Source organism: Notothenia rossii, assembly GCF_949606895.1.
Source record: "Notothenia rossii genome assembly, chromosome: 4".
Taxonomy (NCBI): Eukaryota; Metazoa; Chordata; class Actinopteri; order Perciformes; family Nototheniidae; genus Notothenia; species Notothenia rossii.
Genome location: NC_136902.1, coordinates 43,457,260 through 43,477,006, shown reverse-complemented (window position 1 = coordinate 43,477,006; position 19,747 = coordinate 43,457,260). Strand labels below are relative to the sequence as shown.

General features: G+C 39.7%; 2 protein-coding genes across 4 annotated transcripts in view; one reads left to right on the top strand and one right to left on the bottom strand.

The window, feature by feature from the left end:
• The window catches only part of LOC307036450 (uncharacterized protein), a 28,344-nt gene extending 10,114 nt beyond the window's left edge, over positions 1-18,230 (top strand). The window contains exons 3-7 of one of the 2 annotated variants that reach the window (XM_079676800.1): positions 635-797; positions 14,945-15,102; positions 16,341-16,496; positions 16,582-16,674; positions 17,058-18,230. In XM_079676800.1, the coding sequence (XP_079532926.1) occupies positions 15,055-15,102; positions 16,341-16,496; positions 16,582-16,674; positions 17,058-17,126 (366 nt within the window). In that variant the 5' untranslated portion in view covers positions 635-797; positions 14,945-15,054 and the 3' untranslated portion in view covers positions 17,127-18,230. The remainder of the gene's footprint in view (positions 1-634; positions 798-14,944; positions 15,103-16,340; positions 16,497-16,581; positions 16,675-17,057) is intronic. The other variant, XR_013807353.1, reaches the window with a different exon arrangement.
• LOC307036449 (uncharacterized protein) lies at positions 6,050-8,843 on the bottom strand. Of its 2 annotated transcripts, XM_079676799.1 has the most exons (4): positions 8,711-8,843; positions 8,351-8,577; positions 7,853-7,980; positions 6,050-7,747 (listed from the first exon to the last, which is right to left on the bottom strand). In XM_079676799.1, exons 1-4 carry the CDS (start codon positions 8,807-8,809, stop codon positions 7,347-7,349), a joined length of 855 nt encoding a protein of 284 aa, XP_079532925.1. In that variant the 5' UTR covers positions 8,810-8,843; the 3' UTR covers positions 6,050-7,346. The 2 variants fall into 2 exon arrangements, with proteins under 2 accessions (XP_079532925.1, XP_079532924.1); XM_079676798.1 differs by having other exon boundaries at positions 6,054-7,980.
• Positions 18,231-19,747: the final 1,517 nt, after the last annotated feature.

Genomic DNA, 19,747 nt, shown 5'->3' with positions numbered 1-19,747 from the left:
CGAGTCCTGGATCTTGAGTCGTGGCTGTGGTCCTGGATCATAAGTCCTGGATGGATATACTCGTGGCTTCATCTTCCTATTATACACACATGCATTTCCAAACATTTGGACTACCTATGTTGCAAATGTATTATCTTTTCAATTTATACACGGCATCTATTGCACGTCTGTCCGTCCTGGGAGAGGGATCCCTCCTCTGTTGCTCTCCCTGAGGTTTCTCCCATTTTTCCCTTTAAACTGTGGGTTTTCTCTGGAAGTTTTTCCTTGTACGATGTGAGGGTCTAAGGACAGAGGGTGTCGTATTGTCATACTGATATTCTGTACAAACTGTGAAGTCCACTGAGACAAATGTAACATTTGTGATATTGGGCTATATAAATAAACATTGATTGATTGATTGATTATTTTCATGGTGTTTTTTTTTACAGTTCTTTTTTAGGGGCTCCCCTAAAAGGGGTCTAAAATCACTCCTGGTTAATTGTGGGGTGCCTACCTCAATATGCACACGTATCACATCAGTGCATTTTTCACTTATGCAAAATAAATGGAGTTATAATGGCTTTAGGTGTATGAAAATCTTTAGAGCTGTTATGTACACAATATTTCTTGTTTTTTTGTGTCCATTGTGTTCCAGATCCACAAATATAAAATGCTTGATCGGCGTCCCATCCCCCTTCTTGCCAAGAGAGGCACAAATGGTTTTGCGGTCTATTGCATCTGTCCATGGCCAATTGAGACAGAAGATGGGAAAAATGGACTCATAACCATTAAGAGGATATACGAAAGCGTTGTTAACGGTAAAGTATACAAGTGCGCATGCTATATTTTAAGCTAAGTCATTCAGCAATTTATCTGTTACATTTTTTGTAAATTAGTTGCTCAGTTATTTGGTGTTAAATACAAAAAAAAAATGTGAATCACTGTTTACCAAGTAGTACAAATATGTCGTTTTGTCAGTTAAAGGGCCCATGTCATGCTTTTCCGGTTATTACCTGTCCCCTTGTGTGTTATGAAGCTTTTTCTGCATGTAAACGTTCTGCAGAGTCACAAACGCTCAAAGTACACCCTGTAGCGAGTAAAACTCTAACACAGAAAAGACGTGTCTATGCTACCTCAGAACGCTTCGTTGGAGATTTCTCTTTTTCCATTTTTTTCTTCCTGAGTATAGTGACGTAACGGGAATAGTGACGTACTGGCTCCACACACACACTCACTCAGCCTTATCTTTTCTCAACCGCGGCTACGCAAGATCTCCACACACACACACACACACACACACACACACACACACACACACACACACACACACACACACACACACACAGTCTGGCTGTTTAGGACAGAGAGAGTGAATACACATACTATACAGAGATGCTGTTTGAGAAACCAATGTGAGTTTGGGACATTGAACAATGGAAATCTATTCTAGTAGACCTCAGCAATTGAATTATGATCAGTAGAACTGGCCATGACATGGGACCTTTAACTGTTATAGAGAAGGAAAATACAAATAAATTGTTCACATGTGAACATTATGACATGTTTTTACTGAATGGATTACTCAAAACGATAATCAATTATAGAAACAGCTGGTCAATAATTTTAAAGTTGACAATGAATCAACTAATAATCAACCTTACTTATACTGATAACAATACTAATAATAACATTACGTTTTGTGGGAATATGTTTTTCGTAAAAGCTTAGCAGCACAACTATTTGTGGATTGCTGCACTGGTTTTCTCATCCTAACATTGAAGTCTTCAATGCTTGATTCATAAAAAACAATCAATATTTGTAGTTTCATTTTTAGCTGTAATTACTCAGATTATAAATGTATATGGAGGATTATACTTGGTCATTTATTCACCATGCGTCTACTTTTTTTTCTTCTCAAAAGTGACTTTGGCAATTGAACCTGAGGGTCCTTCAACCACACAGGCAGAAATGGCCGCAGACCCAGGATCAGATTCCTTGTCTGTACCTCTTACTGTAATAATATGACAAGTCATGGTTGATGACCTTCCAGGTCTGTCCAGCAGAGGGCGCTTGTAGCTTGCCACGAGTGCATAATAGTGATTGGATTTATGGCTCTTTGAAGGGAGCCGGATCTTATGGCTCCGTTCCTTTTAAAGAGCCGTTCAAAAGAGCAGTTTTTTTAAAGGGGGCGGGGTTTATCTGTGAAATAATCACCAGGATATTATTGACTGTATTGCCAAACCTAATGTCAATAATCGGCATTGTAAACATGACACAAGGTGGCGCCATATCCATGTCATTCATGTCAGCGAATGTACTTTGAATTTACACTCTATGTGTTAAGTAAATAAAGTTGCCTTGTCTTGAATGAAATTCATGCAACTCTTAATATTAGATAATGTGTTTTTAACTGGCGATGGAGATTATTTGTTGAACCTGCTTTAAAGGATATTTTGCCTTTGGTGCGCTTTTTCACTGCCTGGGTTTTGGTTGAAGTGCATCCAAATGCTGCTGCGTTTTCGCGTTTGGCTCATTTTCCATCCGAAAAACACGTCGTCTACCTGTCCTGTACCACTTGTTATGACTTCTCTCTCGCGTATTCCGTTAAAACCAGTGGTGTAGTGGGCGTTGGACGCGGGGGTACGCTGTACCCCCATTTATTTGAAGCGTGATTTTTTTTTAATAGTCGACTAATACATCTAAAATAATTGCCAATGTTATCAGTTGCAAGTGTGTGTTTGTTGTCATAATGAAGAAAACATAATCGGCAGATTTCACAGTAATTATAATAAAAACGTAGCTCAAGCATTTATGCAACTTGATTTGAAGCGCGTGTGCGTGTGAGGGGCAGCGCCGTGTGTGTGTAGGGTGACCAGATGTCCCGCACTGTGCGGGACTGCACACACAGCATTTTGATTATTTGTCCCGCGTCCCACAAATTGAGACTATGTCCCGCATTTGAGTGATAGTCGCGCAGAAAGGCCGGATCGGTTCGCTGACAGCCGACACCGCCCTTTATTAATATATTGTCTAAACGCCCCTCCCTCCCCCATTGACAGTTCACGAGCGCGTCCATATATGTCTCCCGTCCACCCCCCACCCAGTAAAAAAATCCCCACTACTCCACTGGTTAAAACCAACCCCATCTCATTCCTCGTGCTGAAACCTACCAATCAGAGTAGGGGCGGGTCTTCACAGAATATGTTCGGGTCACAAAATCAAGCTTTTTAAAAGGCGAGTGGATTTTGGCAGGCAGTGAGTGCGGACCAACGATTGAACGATGAGAAGAACGGCTCTCACCAAGTAGGACTCGGTTCCCCTCGTTCGTACCAAAGAGCCGTTCAAAAGAATCGGCTTGTTCGCGACCGACACATCACTAGTGCATAATACATTGGACCTTGAAGCAAGCTAAAAACTTCTCTGTTTCCTTGTCTAATATTTTCCCCAAATTAGGTGAGTTCATCCGTGATAAATGTTATATATATGTAGACTGTCTATGTGTAATATTAATGTGAAAAGCACAGTGTTTGCATGATAGTTGTTAGAGGGTATTTTTGGAGGGTTTAGCTATTCTAGAGCCGCTAGCTATGATGGTGCAGTTTACAGATGTAGCGCTTCATTTCAGACAGTTTGAAACGCGAGGGCCATGATCGGTACGTGATCTACCCTCGCTCAAGGGAAAACCTCCAGCTTGACTTGAGACCGCCCCCGTGATAGATAAATGTAATTATAATGAAGCCAGCTGCAATGGATCATTGATCCACCAGAGGGTGCAGTGGGGTTCCACAATGGAGCTCATGTGAAATAAAGTCAGATACAGTACGCTGGATGTACAGCGGAACTTTAAGATCCATATGTCACGGATATCATACTATGTGCTAAATAAGAGACATGTAATCATTTACAAAACATCACCATGTTGTTATTTAACAAAATAATGTTGTTTAGTCGAAAAAAACGAACGGGAGGAAATGCAGCCCGGCTCTCGATTTGTAATCCTAATTTAATCATCATCTTCACCACGATCATTTATGTTTATGTTCGCCGAATTGACATGAAATCACTGACACATATGAATATACTGTATTCAACTTCATTAAAACGTTATTAACGTGCCTAAACTCAGTAATTCACTAAAAATATTTATATTTTAATGGAGCCTCGTTGGCAGATCAAGATCCCAAAGCGTAGCGGAGGGATCCTGATCTGCATGAAGGGTGTTATTTTCCCCATAAGGAACAAATCGCTGCAAATTATCCCGCTTATTACATGGCCACATTCTCAACAAAGTAACGACATGACTCCCAATATTAATTGAAATGCTTTTATGGATTTAGAAAATGTTTTTATTGATTTAAAAAATAGTTGTATGTATTGATTTAAATTGACATGCATCCGCTAAGAAAAATAGTCCGTTGTTACCGTTTTTTAAACAGTCTGAATGAAACGGCAGCTCTCTCCCCCCCTCCCCCTCTGATCTTTCTTCTCCAGCAGCAAAATTAACTGTAGGTTACTCTGACCATAGACTGTATGTGACAAGCTTACAGTTAGTGACGTAACAACACCATAAAAGCTGGTGGGTTGAAAGCATTACGGGAGGTAAAAATAACTAGAATAATTGTGATTTATTTATTGTGGCTTTTATGTTTTTAGGTATAAAATGTTATGTAATTCCGGCTTATAGTTCACCCTTCTCTAAAAGCCTTCAACAATGACAATATTCATAGTAATTTAATAAATCCTTCCAACACACATTGTAAAAAATAGCCTACTGTAAGTTAAGAAATCATTCCAATATGTACATCTTCTGATGTAACAACAATAACATTATAAATAGTAACATAGCTGAACATGGTATTGCACATTTAGCTTTGAGTGTTACTGACCTGAGATGTTTTTATTACATGAATTAAGGTGACTGAGGCTTTTTAACATACAGGGATGCAAACTCATCAGGTATGAAAAAGGTGACAAGGATCCGAACCCCCGGCTCCCCCACCCCACGGAATGACAGAGGATTTTAGCAGTCAGAACAACTAAAGCAGCAGTGTTAATAATAACAGAAACGCCAAAGAGTCACATCTAATAGAAATATATAAAAGCATTTATTTTAAATTGTGGAGCAGTCAGTTTATAATTTTGGCAGCACTGTTGAGCATTTTGAAAATGTATTTTCGTGCCTCTGTGCAAGGCTTAAGTATTTTTATCTTTATAGCCACATGGTGTAAAGTAACTAAGTTAATAAACTCAACAAGTACTATACTTGGGCACACTTTTGAGATACTTGTACTTTATTTAAGTAATTCAATGTTTTGCTACTTTGTTCTTCTACTCCACTACAGTTCAGAGGTACATGGTTTTCCTTTACTCCCCTACATGTATTTAATACCTTTAGTTACTTCACAGATCTGGATTAATTAAGTGAAATATAATCAAGTGTTACATCAGACTTTAGTTCCACCTGGAGTAAATCCACAAGCTACCCTGCAGTATACAAAGTCATTCAAACTAGCTGCACCTTTACCAGCTTTGAGAACACTTTCATGATCAATCATTATAAAACATATCATATATATTATTCTGAATGGACCAATCTGCACAATGACTACTTTTACTGTCGCTACTTTCACTATATTTTGATGAGAATACTTTTCTACTTGTACTTGAGGAACATTTTGAATGCAGGACTTTTACTGTAACAGAGTATTCCTACACTCTGGGACTATTACTTTTACTCAAGTACACGATCTGAGTACTTCTACTTTTACTCTAGTACAAGATCTGTGTGCTTCTACTTTTACTCAAGTACAGCACCTGAGTGCTTCTACTTTTACTCAAGTACAAGACCTGAGTGCTTCTACTTTTACTCAAGTACAATATCTGAGTACTTCTACTTTTACTCTAGTACAGGATCTGAGTGCTTCTACTTTTACTCAAGTACAATATATATATATATATATATATATATATATATATATATATATATATATATATATACTTATACCACCTCTGTTTATAGCCTATGAAAAAAACTATTAGAAATAGAAGGCTAAAGCTAACGTTAGCAGATAGTGACAATGTATGCTAGCTAGCTAGCTCAACGATTCCTTAAATAATATTGCCACAGAAAGACTTTTCAGTTCACATCACGCTCTGCCGCTCCGACAGGGAGCTCTGCTCTGAACACCTGAACGGCCCGTTCTAACACCTGTTCACCAGCGGTCCAGTCTGTGCCACAGTGAATCCGGACGCACAGTTAATATTAACGAACGCACCCGTAGGTAATGTAGCTGCTGAAGCTAGACCATCATCTCGGAGCAGCAGAGCTTTATTATACATCCATGAGCAGAGCCGACAGGCAGGAAGACTCGAGCACACAGCTCGTACTTCATTATAATATATAAAAAAATAACACCATGCGTGTCATGATGGCACATAACAGCTTACGGCTGCAGATTACTCCGGGTCCCATGCCCCCCCATACCCCAAAAATATTTTTATTGCAGATCTACATGAATCACACAAACAACCTATTTTGGATTCAAAACGGCGAATTTCGCCGAAAAGTGACAAATTTGCATCACTGAACATAGACAGAGCACAACTGAAACATAACATCTGAAACGATGTTACAACATAATATACTTATTGGGGATGCAGCTCGGGATGTGAGGAGTGAGGGACATGGCTTAGAACGGGCGTGTCTTCTGGCAGGACAGGAGAGTGTGTGCACCAGTCTGCCTTGATCTATGAATTCATGTCCGTGACAGTCACTGCTGCCCACAGCTGTTTTATAGAAGGAAAACCTCCTTCACTTTATGAAAGTGTTTTAACCACACACACACACACACACACACACACACACACACACACACACACACACACACACACACACACACACACACACACACACACACCATACTTGCCAACCTTGAGACCTCAGAAATAGGGAGCATTTCAAAACCACCGCCCGGTGCCCGGCGGCGGGTTGAGACATTTTCCTGCATCCTACTGACTTTTAAAGATGAAAAGAATAAAAAGCACACTGCAACAGGATTTATATGTTAAAACATTGTATTGAATGGGCTATCTACAAAAAGCCAAATGAAATTCATCTAGATTCAAGAAATGTCAAAATGTCATTTTCAAAATGTCAAGTAATGTCAAAAAGGCTTTTCTGATACTCAAATGGCTAAATTGTCTTTCTAACCCCAACCCTAACCGTCCATAGTAACCTAGCAGAAAACGTTTCATTAAAAAGGAACTGGAGACTGTAGTTTGCTTCCTGTCTTCTACCAATCGTAAATGTTGATGTTCTTATGATTTTAACTTCAAATGTTTATAGTACTTAAAACTACAATAAGCATCTACACATGCTTATTGTAGTTGTAAGTGCAATGCCTTGCTGCCTCTAGCACCATCCTTGATGGAGCGTATGTGTGGGCTGGACCTGTATAATTTATTTTACAGGAAAGGAGTGAGCAGAGGGTAGAGTTGTCCATTCTCGTTCTGTTTTCTGTCATTATCTTCCTCACCATACTGAACACCCTCTCTGATGAGGCATTGCTGTGTGGAATGCACAAAAGTGCCATCATCAACTGTGCTAGGTTCTTGAACCTTCCATCCTTTGCAATGAGAGCCCAAAACCTGTCCACTCGTGTCTCCTCAGGAAGTTCTGCCCTAAGAACGACCTGGTACTCCACCACTTCTTCCCTAAGACTAGACAGATCCAACCTGAGCTGATGCAGCCTCTTCCCTAGCTCTACCACTGTAAATAAAAATGAATAACTGAATATTATGTTTTCTCTGTAACCAACCCCAATTAAATACAAAAAGAATAAAAACACACTAAATAAAAGTTTCACTACTGCACCTGAGCTTGGGGTGAACTTATGCCGTGACTCTGGGTCCAACACGATCAGATTTTGTAGGACGATGTTGTCCAGGGGAAACACTCTCAGCATCGTTGTAGTCACAGCTACAAAGAAGCCTCTCACTGCCCTATGACATGATCAGATGCACAATTACAATATGATTCAGTTACCTAGTGATTTTATATAGGTGTGTGTGTGTGTGTGTGTGTGTGTGTGTGTGTGTGTGTGTGTGTGTGTGTGTGTGTGTGTGTGTGTGTGTGTGTGTGTGTGTGTGTGTGTGTGTGTGTGTGTGTGTGTGTGTGTGTGTGTGTGTGTGTGTATATACTTCTGTCATATAATAGTATATTGAGCCCCCATTGTTTATATTAGTATCTATTTTAATATTGGAGCTCCGGGATGTCCTAATGTTGTTGTTTCAGTACATTGACAACAAAGGAAATCTAATCTACTGTAATCTAATGATAGGATTGCAGTTGTTTTTTGGACACTTAGTTTACTGAAGCATCCTTGGGACAGGCAGCTCGTCTTTGTTATCCTCCAGGAAGGTCTGTGCCTGATCCCCAATAAAGAGATCTTCATCAGGAAACTGCAGGCTGGTGTCCTGGAACTGGATTTCCTTTAGAGGCACATCTGCAATGAGGTGGGCAGGGAGAAACCTTCCTAGATATCGCCGTACAAGGCTGCACATTTCCTTGTGCAGCCTATGCACCATCACCCCCTCAGCCTAGGAACACATGATGGATTTATCAGTTATGAAACATGATGCCATTAGCAAGAGGGGTCCTTCAGTTGGTAATGATAATAATTGAACATGGAGACCCTAATGCTGTAAATATGTTTACATTATCTATGCTCACCTGAAAGGCAACATTGAAATACACCAGTGGTTTCAGAGCGTGGGAGAGGAAGGAGAAGAAGAACTTTGTCTCCTTGCTGAACAAGTGGCCTGCCAGCATCCTCACTTTCCCAGGCTTCTCCACATCCTCGTGACTCTCAAAATATGCCAGCAGTGCATTCCACTGATTCAGGACTCGGTTGATGCAGGTCAGCAGGCTGAGCCACCTTGTTGCGCAGTACCTGAGAAGCTTCAGACTGTCTGTATCTGTGAACTCAACAAACTCTTTGTAGAGCTCACATCACTTGGCACTAAGGTTTATAAAAAAATAAATAAAGAGGGGCGGTTGATTATTATTATTACATCCAATATCTGTCAAAATGTGTCACATAGACTATACTACCCTAAGTGTATTGTGATATATATCAACATATCAATATGCTTAGCCTACCTGATGTCAAAGTGACTGTATATGGCCTGCAGAACCTCTTCAATGGGCCGGTGGAGCGCTTTGATTCCACATCCAGTTGCCAGCTGGACTAGATGGCAAATGCAGCCTATATCGACTACGCCTGGCTGCAGCTCTTTGATGCGACTGGCAACAGAGTTATGTCTGCCTTTCATAACACTGGCGTTGTCACTGTTGAAGGCGACTAGGTTGTTCCAGTCGATGTTTCTCTCACTGGAAATCAAAGTACAATATTACTGGTCAGTGGTCAGCCTCTTGAGACAGTAGCCTATTTAAATTTTTTGGACAGTAGGCCTATTGATTTTACAATTACCTTAGCACTTTGGTCAGGGATGTAAATAAGCACTCTGCTGTGCCAATGTTGCACACTGGCATATGAAGGAACTTGGTGACCAGCATGTCCTCCTCAAACACTCTGACCAATATCACAAACTCCTTCTCTGTGCTTCTGTTGTGACCCTCATCACACATGAGACCAAACGGTTGCTTTTGGCACAGCTCTGTTACCTCCTTGTCCAGTGCTGGGGCAATGGCACCTGCCAAAAAGAAATAGCCAAAATAAAATAGCCTACAGGTTGAAGTCATAACCTACTCCTTTTTCTCACACACATTACATATAAGATAAGATAAGATGGAGCTTTATTAATCCCTGTGGGGAAATTCAGTTGTTCAAACAGCAACAGGGTTAAGGTGAGCAAACAGGATAGCACAGATTCACACAGATTAATAAAATAAAAAATAAGATCAAAGTAAAAAGAAAAAAAAAATAATAATGAGAAACTATGAAATAAGAAAATAATACAACAAATACAAATGACCATATATACATATTGGGTCATATAAACTATGAATTAAAATGAAGATGGACATTTATACAAATTGGGTCATACATACCTATTATTTAACATATTAACATTAATATGGGGAACTTTGTTATAATGGCTAACGTTGGCTTACCTTTCACTATTTGAGTAGCCTTTGTTCTCCCACATGAATATTGCTTGGCGATCTCCGAGTCTGGGAACATGTCTTTCACTGATTTGTTTATTTCATCCGTGAAGGTGAAAGGGATGTTCTGTTTGGCCACCAACATAGACATCTTTACTTCAGCATACACAACTGGATCAGGTCTACCTTTTCCTAGCAGGCTGGCGATGCTTTTTTGACCCTGGAGCTGTTTCGCTGACTTCTTGTGTTTTTCAGAATCTTCGTGGTGCTTCACGTCTGTGCGACCACCATGCGCGATACTGAAATCGACTTTACTGTATTTACAAAAAGCTTTCCCCTTTCCCCTAAAACTCTCCGTGACAAATATACATTCTTCTTTCCACGAGGGCTGGAATTTACATAAATATTTCTTTTTCGAGCTCATTTTATCAGCGAACGGCGTCAGAGAGGTATATATATGCCTGTCTGCCTGCACCATCAACTCTCTCTCTCACACACACACACACACACACACACACACACACACACACACACACACACACACACACACACACACACACACACACACACACACACACACACACCTACCAATTGTACAACAAACACAAACAGCTCCTAAAGCATAACTAAATATCAGGCTACAGCCCTTGTATATTTTATTATGTGAAGCACTATATGGTTTCATGAAAAATATCTGCTGTTTATTGGTAGATATCTCCTAAAGCCTACAAATAAAGTGTGAAATGTAGGCCTGTTACATATATTATTGAGCGATATATCTTATACACACTGTGCTGCTTTCTGCACTGACCTCAGCAGCTGTTCTCACTGTAAACATTGCCTCACAATGAAAGCATAACCTAACATCCAGGGGAGATGTGATTAGTGAGTAAACAAACAAACGGTAAAGGACAGAAAGTCTGATGCACATTTGATCATCTTGAATAATTTATAATCACAACGGGAACAGTATGCAGAGCTGTGCTCCGTTGACATCCAGCCATGCGTCACGCCTCTTTTAAACATCACTGTTGGCTGAAATCGTCTCCGGAGAATACTTCAGTGTACCCTCGGTTATAGCTCCTCCAGAGACACTACTCTCTCCTCTAAATCAGTGTATCCTCGGTCACGGCTCCTCCAGACAGCCTCCTCGATAATCGATCCTCGACGAGCCTTTAGAGCAGGGCTATTCAACTACACATTCAGTTGGGCCAGATTTTATAACTACAAAATTCAGCTGGGCCAGACATTCAGCGGCCTGTAAAAAGCGGGTAGTGACACATTTTAAACCAACACATATTACTGCGATGAAAAACATGCCATTTTTATTCATTGTTCATCTAACAAAGGTAGGTCAAAAAGTGCAGAAAAACACAACAAATTAGCATTAATTTAACAGAATCTGAAAAAAAGTGCACATTTGTAGCATTACAATTGTTTGCTTTAGAAGTCAAATATTCAGGGTATTTTTTTTGAACCAGGCACATCACAAAGTGCATTTACTGAATACAATAATAGCAGTCTTAATGAATGTCCTCACATACAAAAAACACAGCTAAAGAGCTCCAATGCAACACAAAAAGGTAGTACTGTAGCAATACTATTTTTTCACTTTTCAAGTAATAACAAAAAAATCATACGTTTTGGTCACATTTGACCCAGACACATTACAAAGTGCATTTAAATGAATACAGAAAGAACTGTCAAACCCTTCAGTGCACAAACCCATAACAAGGGATACGGGTAACTATATGAATGAATACTACACTACACGTCTACTATAGTAAACTAGGTGCTTACTATCACCTCATTTGTGATTTGTCATCGCTGACTTTCTCAATGGGAGAAGGGACATTTTTACTTTTGAACAAGAGCAGTGATTTTTGGCTCATAGGATGTCAATGCAATCCTAAGACATTGGTGAAGAGTGCTGTCAGTCAGGGAGCAGCGAGTGCTACTTTTGATTGAGTCATGTGTGAAAAGCTTGATTCACATGTGTATGTTGTTCCAAACATACTGAGCACACAGATCGCTACTTTCTGAACGTCAGGGAACTGCTGTTTTTTGACCTCGCTCCAAAACTTCGCTGGCCCGTTAGTGCGCTGCATGTCAATAAGTTCCAGTGTATATTTCCCCTTGTCGATGCAGGGGACCACTTCCTTTGCTCTGGTTGATACGTCCCCCTCTATTGCAACAGTGAAGGGGTCTCTGACAAAGCCCATCATCAACTCTGTGGGCAGAGCAAGTCCATCCAATCGACCGGCAAAGTTCTCTTTCAACCTCGCAATGAAATCTGTCATCACATCCGTGATTTGTGCCGGAGAGGTGATGTGTTTGGGGAGCGCCGGAAAATGCAGTATCCGACCCGTGCTCAAGTCGGTCGCGAAAAGGTCCAGCTTGACTTGGATCTGCTCCACAAGATCAATGACCGTTTTGTCTCTGTTTACGCTTCAGAGTTGAGAGAGACATGTTTTAGAGTTGCTATCATATGACCACCGTTACTAGCACCACTAGATGCACTTTCAAAAAACGTGCTGCGTTGTGGTTTGGTGGTTTCTATGCAACGCGGAGTGTTGCGTTCATGGTCTGTACTAGTGTAGGAATTTGGCTACGGGAGGCTGGGCCACTCGGGAGTTGGTTCTGGGCCGCATCTGGCCCGCGGGCCGCCAGTTGAATAGGCCTGCTTTCGAGAAATTAGTTTTCCTTCCAGACGGCGCGCCGACATCCGTTTCCGGGTTGCTGCAGGATGACCTGGGAGTCTGGAACGCGAAATTAGAGAAATGACAAACGGCTAATTTCCGAGTACTTGCGCGCGTCTGCTTGACGCCAGGACGACCGGCCGCCCTCCCCGACAGGCGCACGGACGCGAGGGCCCGCTCATCACTGCGCGCACAAGTGCGACCGCAGTTTTAATTATTATTTTTAGTCGCCATCTTTCCTGTTTTTGAGGCCTTTAGGATGCTGACAGAGTTGTATAATTTTGCACGGACGCCAGGACCAATAAACATTGCAACATTCTGGAGTCAATGGGTTACAATATTCCGCCGTGCTCAATAGCGCCACCTATCAAAATCCCATTTCGGAATAAATGTACAAAGTCGTACCGTAACTCCGAATGACCTGACATTTTGCACACATACCCGGGTGGACCTGCTCTACAAATAATCCTCTTGGAACCCTAAGCTCCGCCTACATTTTTTTTCTTCTAAATTAGCATAATGTTCAAAACAGTTAAATATTCACTTAAATTTCAATTTTCAGTTTTTCAACACCAAACTTCATATCCAGCATCGGTGGAGGGTCTAACACATTACCGTAGAAAATGAGCATGTTAGGACGATAAATATTGCCACCGTCAATCAAAACGTACTCGCAAAAAGGCGGGGCTTAGAAAGAAATGCTCATAACTCATCAACAATGTATCCAAACAACACAGATTTTGGTAGATAGGTTCACACTGTCATGGGAAATAGGCACACCAAAGCATTTTCATTTTGGACTATAGGGGGCGCCAAAAACACCACCAATTTATAACTCAAGAGCGGATGGACTAATTTTTTATTTTTTTTTTAGACATACTCTCAGGGTGACTATGAACTCAGATTTAAAGTGTCGCAAAAAAATCTGAATGTGGGCGTGACCTATACATTTTTTTTAAATTGCGATAGCATAAAATGAGCTTCGAACGCAAAACTTGGGACACACGTCAGAGCCCACAACCTTTTCGAGAATGTAAAAAAGAAACGTAATTTTTCAAAAAAGCTGCTCACTAGCGCCCCCTATTGTGTGGTAGTCACATATAGTTTCTTAGAACTTCAAGATTTTTGGCACAGACATTCCTCATGGAATTGCAGACATATTTGTAAATAGATTCCATTAGCCCCGCCCCCCAAAAAGTTGGCCATTTTGAAATATGTGCTTTTTCAGCCATTTTAAGCACATTCTTGCAAACTGCTCCTAGGGGAATGATCGGAAAAATTCCAGTCCAGGACAAGTTCAGCCCCTATCCAATATGATGCCAAATTGAGAAGAACATTTTTGATAACTCAATCGTGGAGGTCGTAAGCTACATATGTAGCACTTCATTTCAGACTGCAGCTTACAGCTTCCTGCCTACGACCTGCCTAAAACCAGTATAGAGGAATGTTAAGTCCTCCCACTATTTTCCAAGAAGGCGTTGCCAGATATACCATTTCAGGTTTTAACCAGGAGATGGCGCTTCATTCACAAATACAGAAATGATGTTGCCTTTCGTAGTTGACAGAAACTGCTTTGAAGAGCATTTGAAAATATAGTCTTTATATATTAATTATCATAATAATAATGTAAATGTTTACATTACATTAAACAATGCATTTTGTAATGTCAGCCTTTCATTTAGAAGAAAAGTAGTGATATTTGATGTTTATACTCTATTCCAACAGATTAAACCATTTTCCCACTGTAAGCCGATGCATGAAATTCTTACATTTTTGCCAGTTATATTATGGAGCCGCTGTAAAAAAGGATTTGATCATTAAGTTATTGAAACTTTTGTCTTTAAGTTACTTTCACTTAACATATCAATTTATGCAATTTCTACTTAATTTCATAAGTTGTTATTATTTCAACTCAGCTCTGTAAGCCAGTTCAATGACCCCTACATTCTATGAAGTCAATTTGACTGAACAGTGAGTTGTGATGTGTAATAATGTTCTGAAACTTTCCATGGCCTCTTAACATGGCAGTAGTGTTGACATATTCCTGCCCGGTGAAAATAGTCCCGGTCTCATAGTTGTTTTCATTAATTGAATGCATTTAACAGGGACATGAGTTTTTTATTTTTTTTACGATATACAGCAAGTGAACCACAGAGTTTGATTCGCCATTATCAAAAGAAGAACTTCCACCGGACAGATTGATGACTACGAAAAGCTAAGCGGCGGATGAATACGTTTTTGTGAAGCGATATGACAGTGATTTCGGCTGATGAACCACTGACGAACAGGCAAAGTCAGGTGAGTGGTTGCGTAATGGTTTCAGGTAAAATGAAAAGTAGCTAAATGGAGTTAAATCCACACCTAACTGGTGTTTTAATGTTTATAAAAGAGATTTTATTTCAGGGCAGTGTTAGGAAAATGTCGGCTAACCAAGCTAACTTTACAGGATTATGATTATCTAAACTTTTATTAAATAAATAAGTTTCAAGTATTCTTACTCTTATGTATGACGCTTATGAATTTTTAAAAGGTTTAAATGGTAACTGCCTATATTTGTAGCTTAGTTTAGAGAGGTTTTGTTTGTTCGTTCCAGTGATTAGCCGTGTCCCGGCTCTGTTCGGCTAAATATTTAAGCTAAATTAACGTGTTTTGGTGAGGTTGTGTGTGTTCCTGCCAATAATTAGCCGTGTCCCGGCTCTCTGTTCGGCGAAGAATTGTAGCTTGTTAGCCCCCGCCATGGCTTTGAAATGGATGTCATTTGTGGATAAGTATAGGGGATTTGAAGATTTTTTTTTTGTTAAGGCCGAGCAAGTGTTAAAGTGATTGTTAGATATTTATATTATAATAAAATAAATAATATTTATACATGAACAATAATTTTTCCTTAACTTCTGCTTTCAGAGGTAGTCAAGTTATTACTAAAAAAACAATAATAATCCACTGAATAGTCTATGGAAAATAACTGCAAGCAAATAATCAACAATTACAACCATTGTACAATTTCTTTTAAGTTTGGTTAAAACAAATAATAGTTTTTTCATTGATATATTTGGCATGCACGTAGACACAAAAATGCTTTATGTGGATGCACACTAACCTTTCCCTGTTATTATTACATGCATCCCATGAATTTATTAGATTGAATATGCCTCATCAATCAAAGATGAACATTTCAAGTTGTTTATTTATTTAAATTAAGTACTGTTTTAGTCTTTATCATATGAATTCAGGGATAATATTGTAATTGTGAAAGCCAAGGCTTGTAGTTTATGGGCAACGTGACTGTTGTAATTGTGTGCATCTTATTCTTTGTCATGTTCTCAGTTCTTATTACTTTATTAAGGCCTGCTTCATAATTTACCTAAATGTGTGTTCTCTATTACAGACAGATTTTCAAAGATTTCCGTTTTGATGCAACTGGATGAAGTGGAATAATAAGTTGTGCAGGTTTTCGAGTTACAATGAGAGTTACAAAGGCAACATGCACAGTTGCAGACTGTTGGTAGAATATTTTCTATATGTCTGTGTCTCCTCAGATTCAGGCAGAGTTCCAGATAATTGTCACTACGGACCTGCTTTCATCGTTTCTGGATGGACTTGATGACCTGGCATTGCTGGAGGTCTACAAAGGTGCATCCAGGACTGGAAAGAAGCCGGCACTAAAAGGCCTTTTGGACTGCCTTGAGAAAGATGTAAGTGGAGATGCTGATGACCATAATTTAGCCACCATTTGTTTGCTACAAATGTTTATATCCCACTGCATTTGTTGTCCTGCAGGACACAAATGAGAGGAGGAGGACTGCTGCTCTCTTGGGACTATCACACTACATGTCTGGTGAAAATCAGGAAAATGTCATCAGGATGTGTGATGTAAGATCATAACTGTGTCTTGAATTACTTTATGTAATTGTACATTTTAACATAAATCAACCCAAATCACCCTGTGCCCAAAGTTTCCTTCAAAAGTAATGTTTACAATTACCTTAATTTAACTAAAATAATTGCAATAAAGAATGATACAGTTAATATAAACAAAAACAGCAAGAAAACGTAACTATTAAATAATATAAATAAATATAAAGCTCAAACTGTGAAAAGAGAGGTAGTTGAAATGATGTTCCATCACATTGCACTTTTACACTGTGAACTGTAGATTTTAGCTTCTATGTTTATAGCAGAAGCCTCTTAATTAGCTTTGTAGAGAAAAAGTACTTGTAGTACACTGAGCTCACTTTTATTTCTCCTTTTTTAAGGCTCATGGAGACACTCGAGGAAGCCATGAAGGTGATGCAAGTTGGTCTACTCATAGGCTACGAAGGTGAATGGGATGCCTTTCCTCAGCAGATCTTCAATGTGGCAGTTGTGGTCGAGGAGACAATTGTGCTCCACAACCTGAAAGATGTGGCTTTGCGATGCTTCTTGGACTAATATATTGCTTCAATATTCAGTATACTCTGGAAATGAAACATTCATTTGAGTTTATCCAGAGGGTTGTTATGAAGATACAGCCAGACCAAGCCTCTGCCAAAATACATGGACTAAAAAACAAACTAGGTAGGAGGTAGATCATCAAAGAGTGTAGAAAGTGAGGTCAATTTGGTGTTGTTCATTTGTATGTTCAAGTATTTTGTGTCTCTACAGTGACATGTTTTAAAAAAAATCAAATGTTTTAGGTTGGTGAGAATTCCATTTATGTTGGAAGTGTCACGAAGAAACTTGCATTTTAATAGGACATTTAATGTTCATTTCAGTATTTACTAGTGTCTTGAAAGAGTCCTCTCCTACTGATGTTCTGAAAGCTCTCTATTTGTTTCGTACTGTTTGTGCTGCACCCTCTGTTCTATTTGTAAAATTAATAACATAAATGTGATGTTATAATTTGTATGCATGTATATCTGTTGTATACTGTATGTTTATACTTGAAAAAAAAAAAAAAATTCAGCATCTGAAGTAACTTCAAGCCTTATAGGTGATCACAGCTAACTGCCTGCCGTCAGATTTAATTTAAAAAAACAGGTCTGATTTTAAACTTGTATCTTCAGTAGACTCGACTACTGCAATGGTGTCTTCACAGGCCTCACTGCTTTCACACCGTCTACAGTTTGATTTGCATAGAGGGAGCTCTGTGGCTGAATAGCCAGCGATTAGGTGTGGCCCATTTATCATAGGTGATCAGAGCTACGTGTGATTCACATGGGGGGATGGGCACATAAGGCACACACGCACAAACACACACACACACACCTACCTGTAACTGCCTGCTGTCTCATTTTAAGACTTTCTGCGCTCATAAAGAATGATAAGAATAATGCGTATTGAACTGGTTTCATTAATTAGTGAGTTTATTTAACACTAGAACCGCCAATCGGGTCAATTTGTGTGATATGGTGTGTGTGCAATGTAACCTTTTTCAATAAAATATTAAAATCTCCCAGTCCGTGACTTTTCCTGAAAGTGTGTTATGTAGCACCCTATGTTTTTAAAAATTGCATTCTAATAGCGGGATATGTTCATGGCCATGTTGCCATTTGAAACCTATGAGAACATGGTCAGAATCACAAACTAGAGTGGGAGCAAAGGGGAAATGCCCCTTCCCCTCAATGTGAGGCAGACACTTGAGTCCAGTGTCTCCCGTCGGTTCCCAGGCCTGAACACGGAGCAGTGGCAAAATAATTAGCGAAGAAGCATGGTTGTCATGGTTACTCTTCTGTTTATTCTCCGCGGCGGGGGCCGAGCAAGCCCCCAGGAAGTGCGCCGGACTCTGAGTAGAATATGGTTATGTCTAGAAAGGATCCGTCTTGTGTAAATATGACGTCACGTTCTCGTTGTAACTCTCGTTGGAACGGCTCGGAAACACATTTACAGCAGTAACATGATGCAACATACACATTAATGAAGCAGGATAATAGTAAAACACTGAAAGGGAACATTTTATTGCACCAGGAGCTATCTTGGGACTTTTACTGCGACAACGTTGAATTGCCTGTGAATACAAAATAAACCCTAGTGTTGGTGATCTACGGTGTTGTCATTCTTCTTTGAACAGCAAGACCGCTAACACCCTATTTCAACAATCAAACTCCCTGACATAATTAATAGATAGTTTAGCTTCTCACCATCATTTGCTGCCTGATGTTAATGATCGTAACTGAAAAGCTGCCTGCCAAGCGTAAGCATTCAGCCACGTGACTTGCAAACTCTCGCGAGAGTTTTACACAAGACGGATCCTTTCTAGCCATAACCGTAGAATATTCGTCGTGGCCAAACGGCGGTACTACACTTCCTTTAGGTTGCTGGGCCCGGAAACACTTTTTCCCATTGACTTACATGGGGAAAGAATGGTCTGTAAATCGTTGGATAAACCACCCAGTATGAACACTTGTAAAGCCCTAATAAAAAACATTCGTTCCTCAAACTGTAAAAATTTGCTAATAATGTTATTCTGAGAGTTATATCCCTCTGCATTATGAACGCGCATCTAACCCACGGGACCGCGCCGCCCGGCACGTTCATGTTACGTGTTCAGCAGGTTCAGCACTACATGCGTTTATCTTTACCCATGGATGCACAATAAACACGGACCCATATCGTCCCACTGCCATCCCACGGAGCTTTAATAATGGATATATTGCACATGTTTGCTGTCATTCCTCATTTGTAAAATATTATACTACATGGGCTGTATGATTAAATCTTGTACCGTAAATGTTGTATTAAATAAAGTTAATATTACCAACGTTAGATTAACGTCCCTGTAGCTACTTATTGCACTAAGAAGCTTATTACACTGTATATATATATATTAGGGCCGGGACTCGATTAAAAAAAATTATCTAATTAATTACAGGCTTTGTAATTAATTAATCGCAATTAATCGCATTTTTAATCACATATAAATATTTGACCTGAGAACAGTGAGAAGCCATTTTTTTCACATGGATTT

Coding starts and splice junctions, on each gene's coding strand:
- LOC307036449 (XM_079676798.1), bottom strand. CDS start 8,809: ATGCTGGCAGGCCACTTGTTCAGCAAGGAGACAAAGTTCTTCTTCTCC. Junction 8,578..8,710: donor ATTTCAATGTTGCCTTTCAG/GTGAGCATAGAT, acceptor ATGTGTTCCTAG/GCTGAGGGGGTGATGGTGCA. Junction 7,981..8,350: donor CCTGTCCCAAGGATGCTTCA/GTAAACTAAGTG, acceptor ATCATGTCATAG/GGCAGTGAGAGGCTTCTTTG.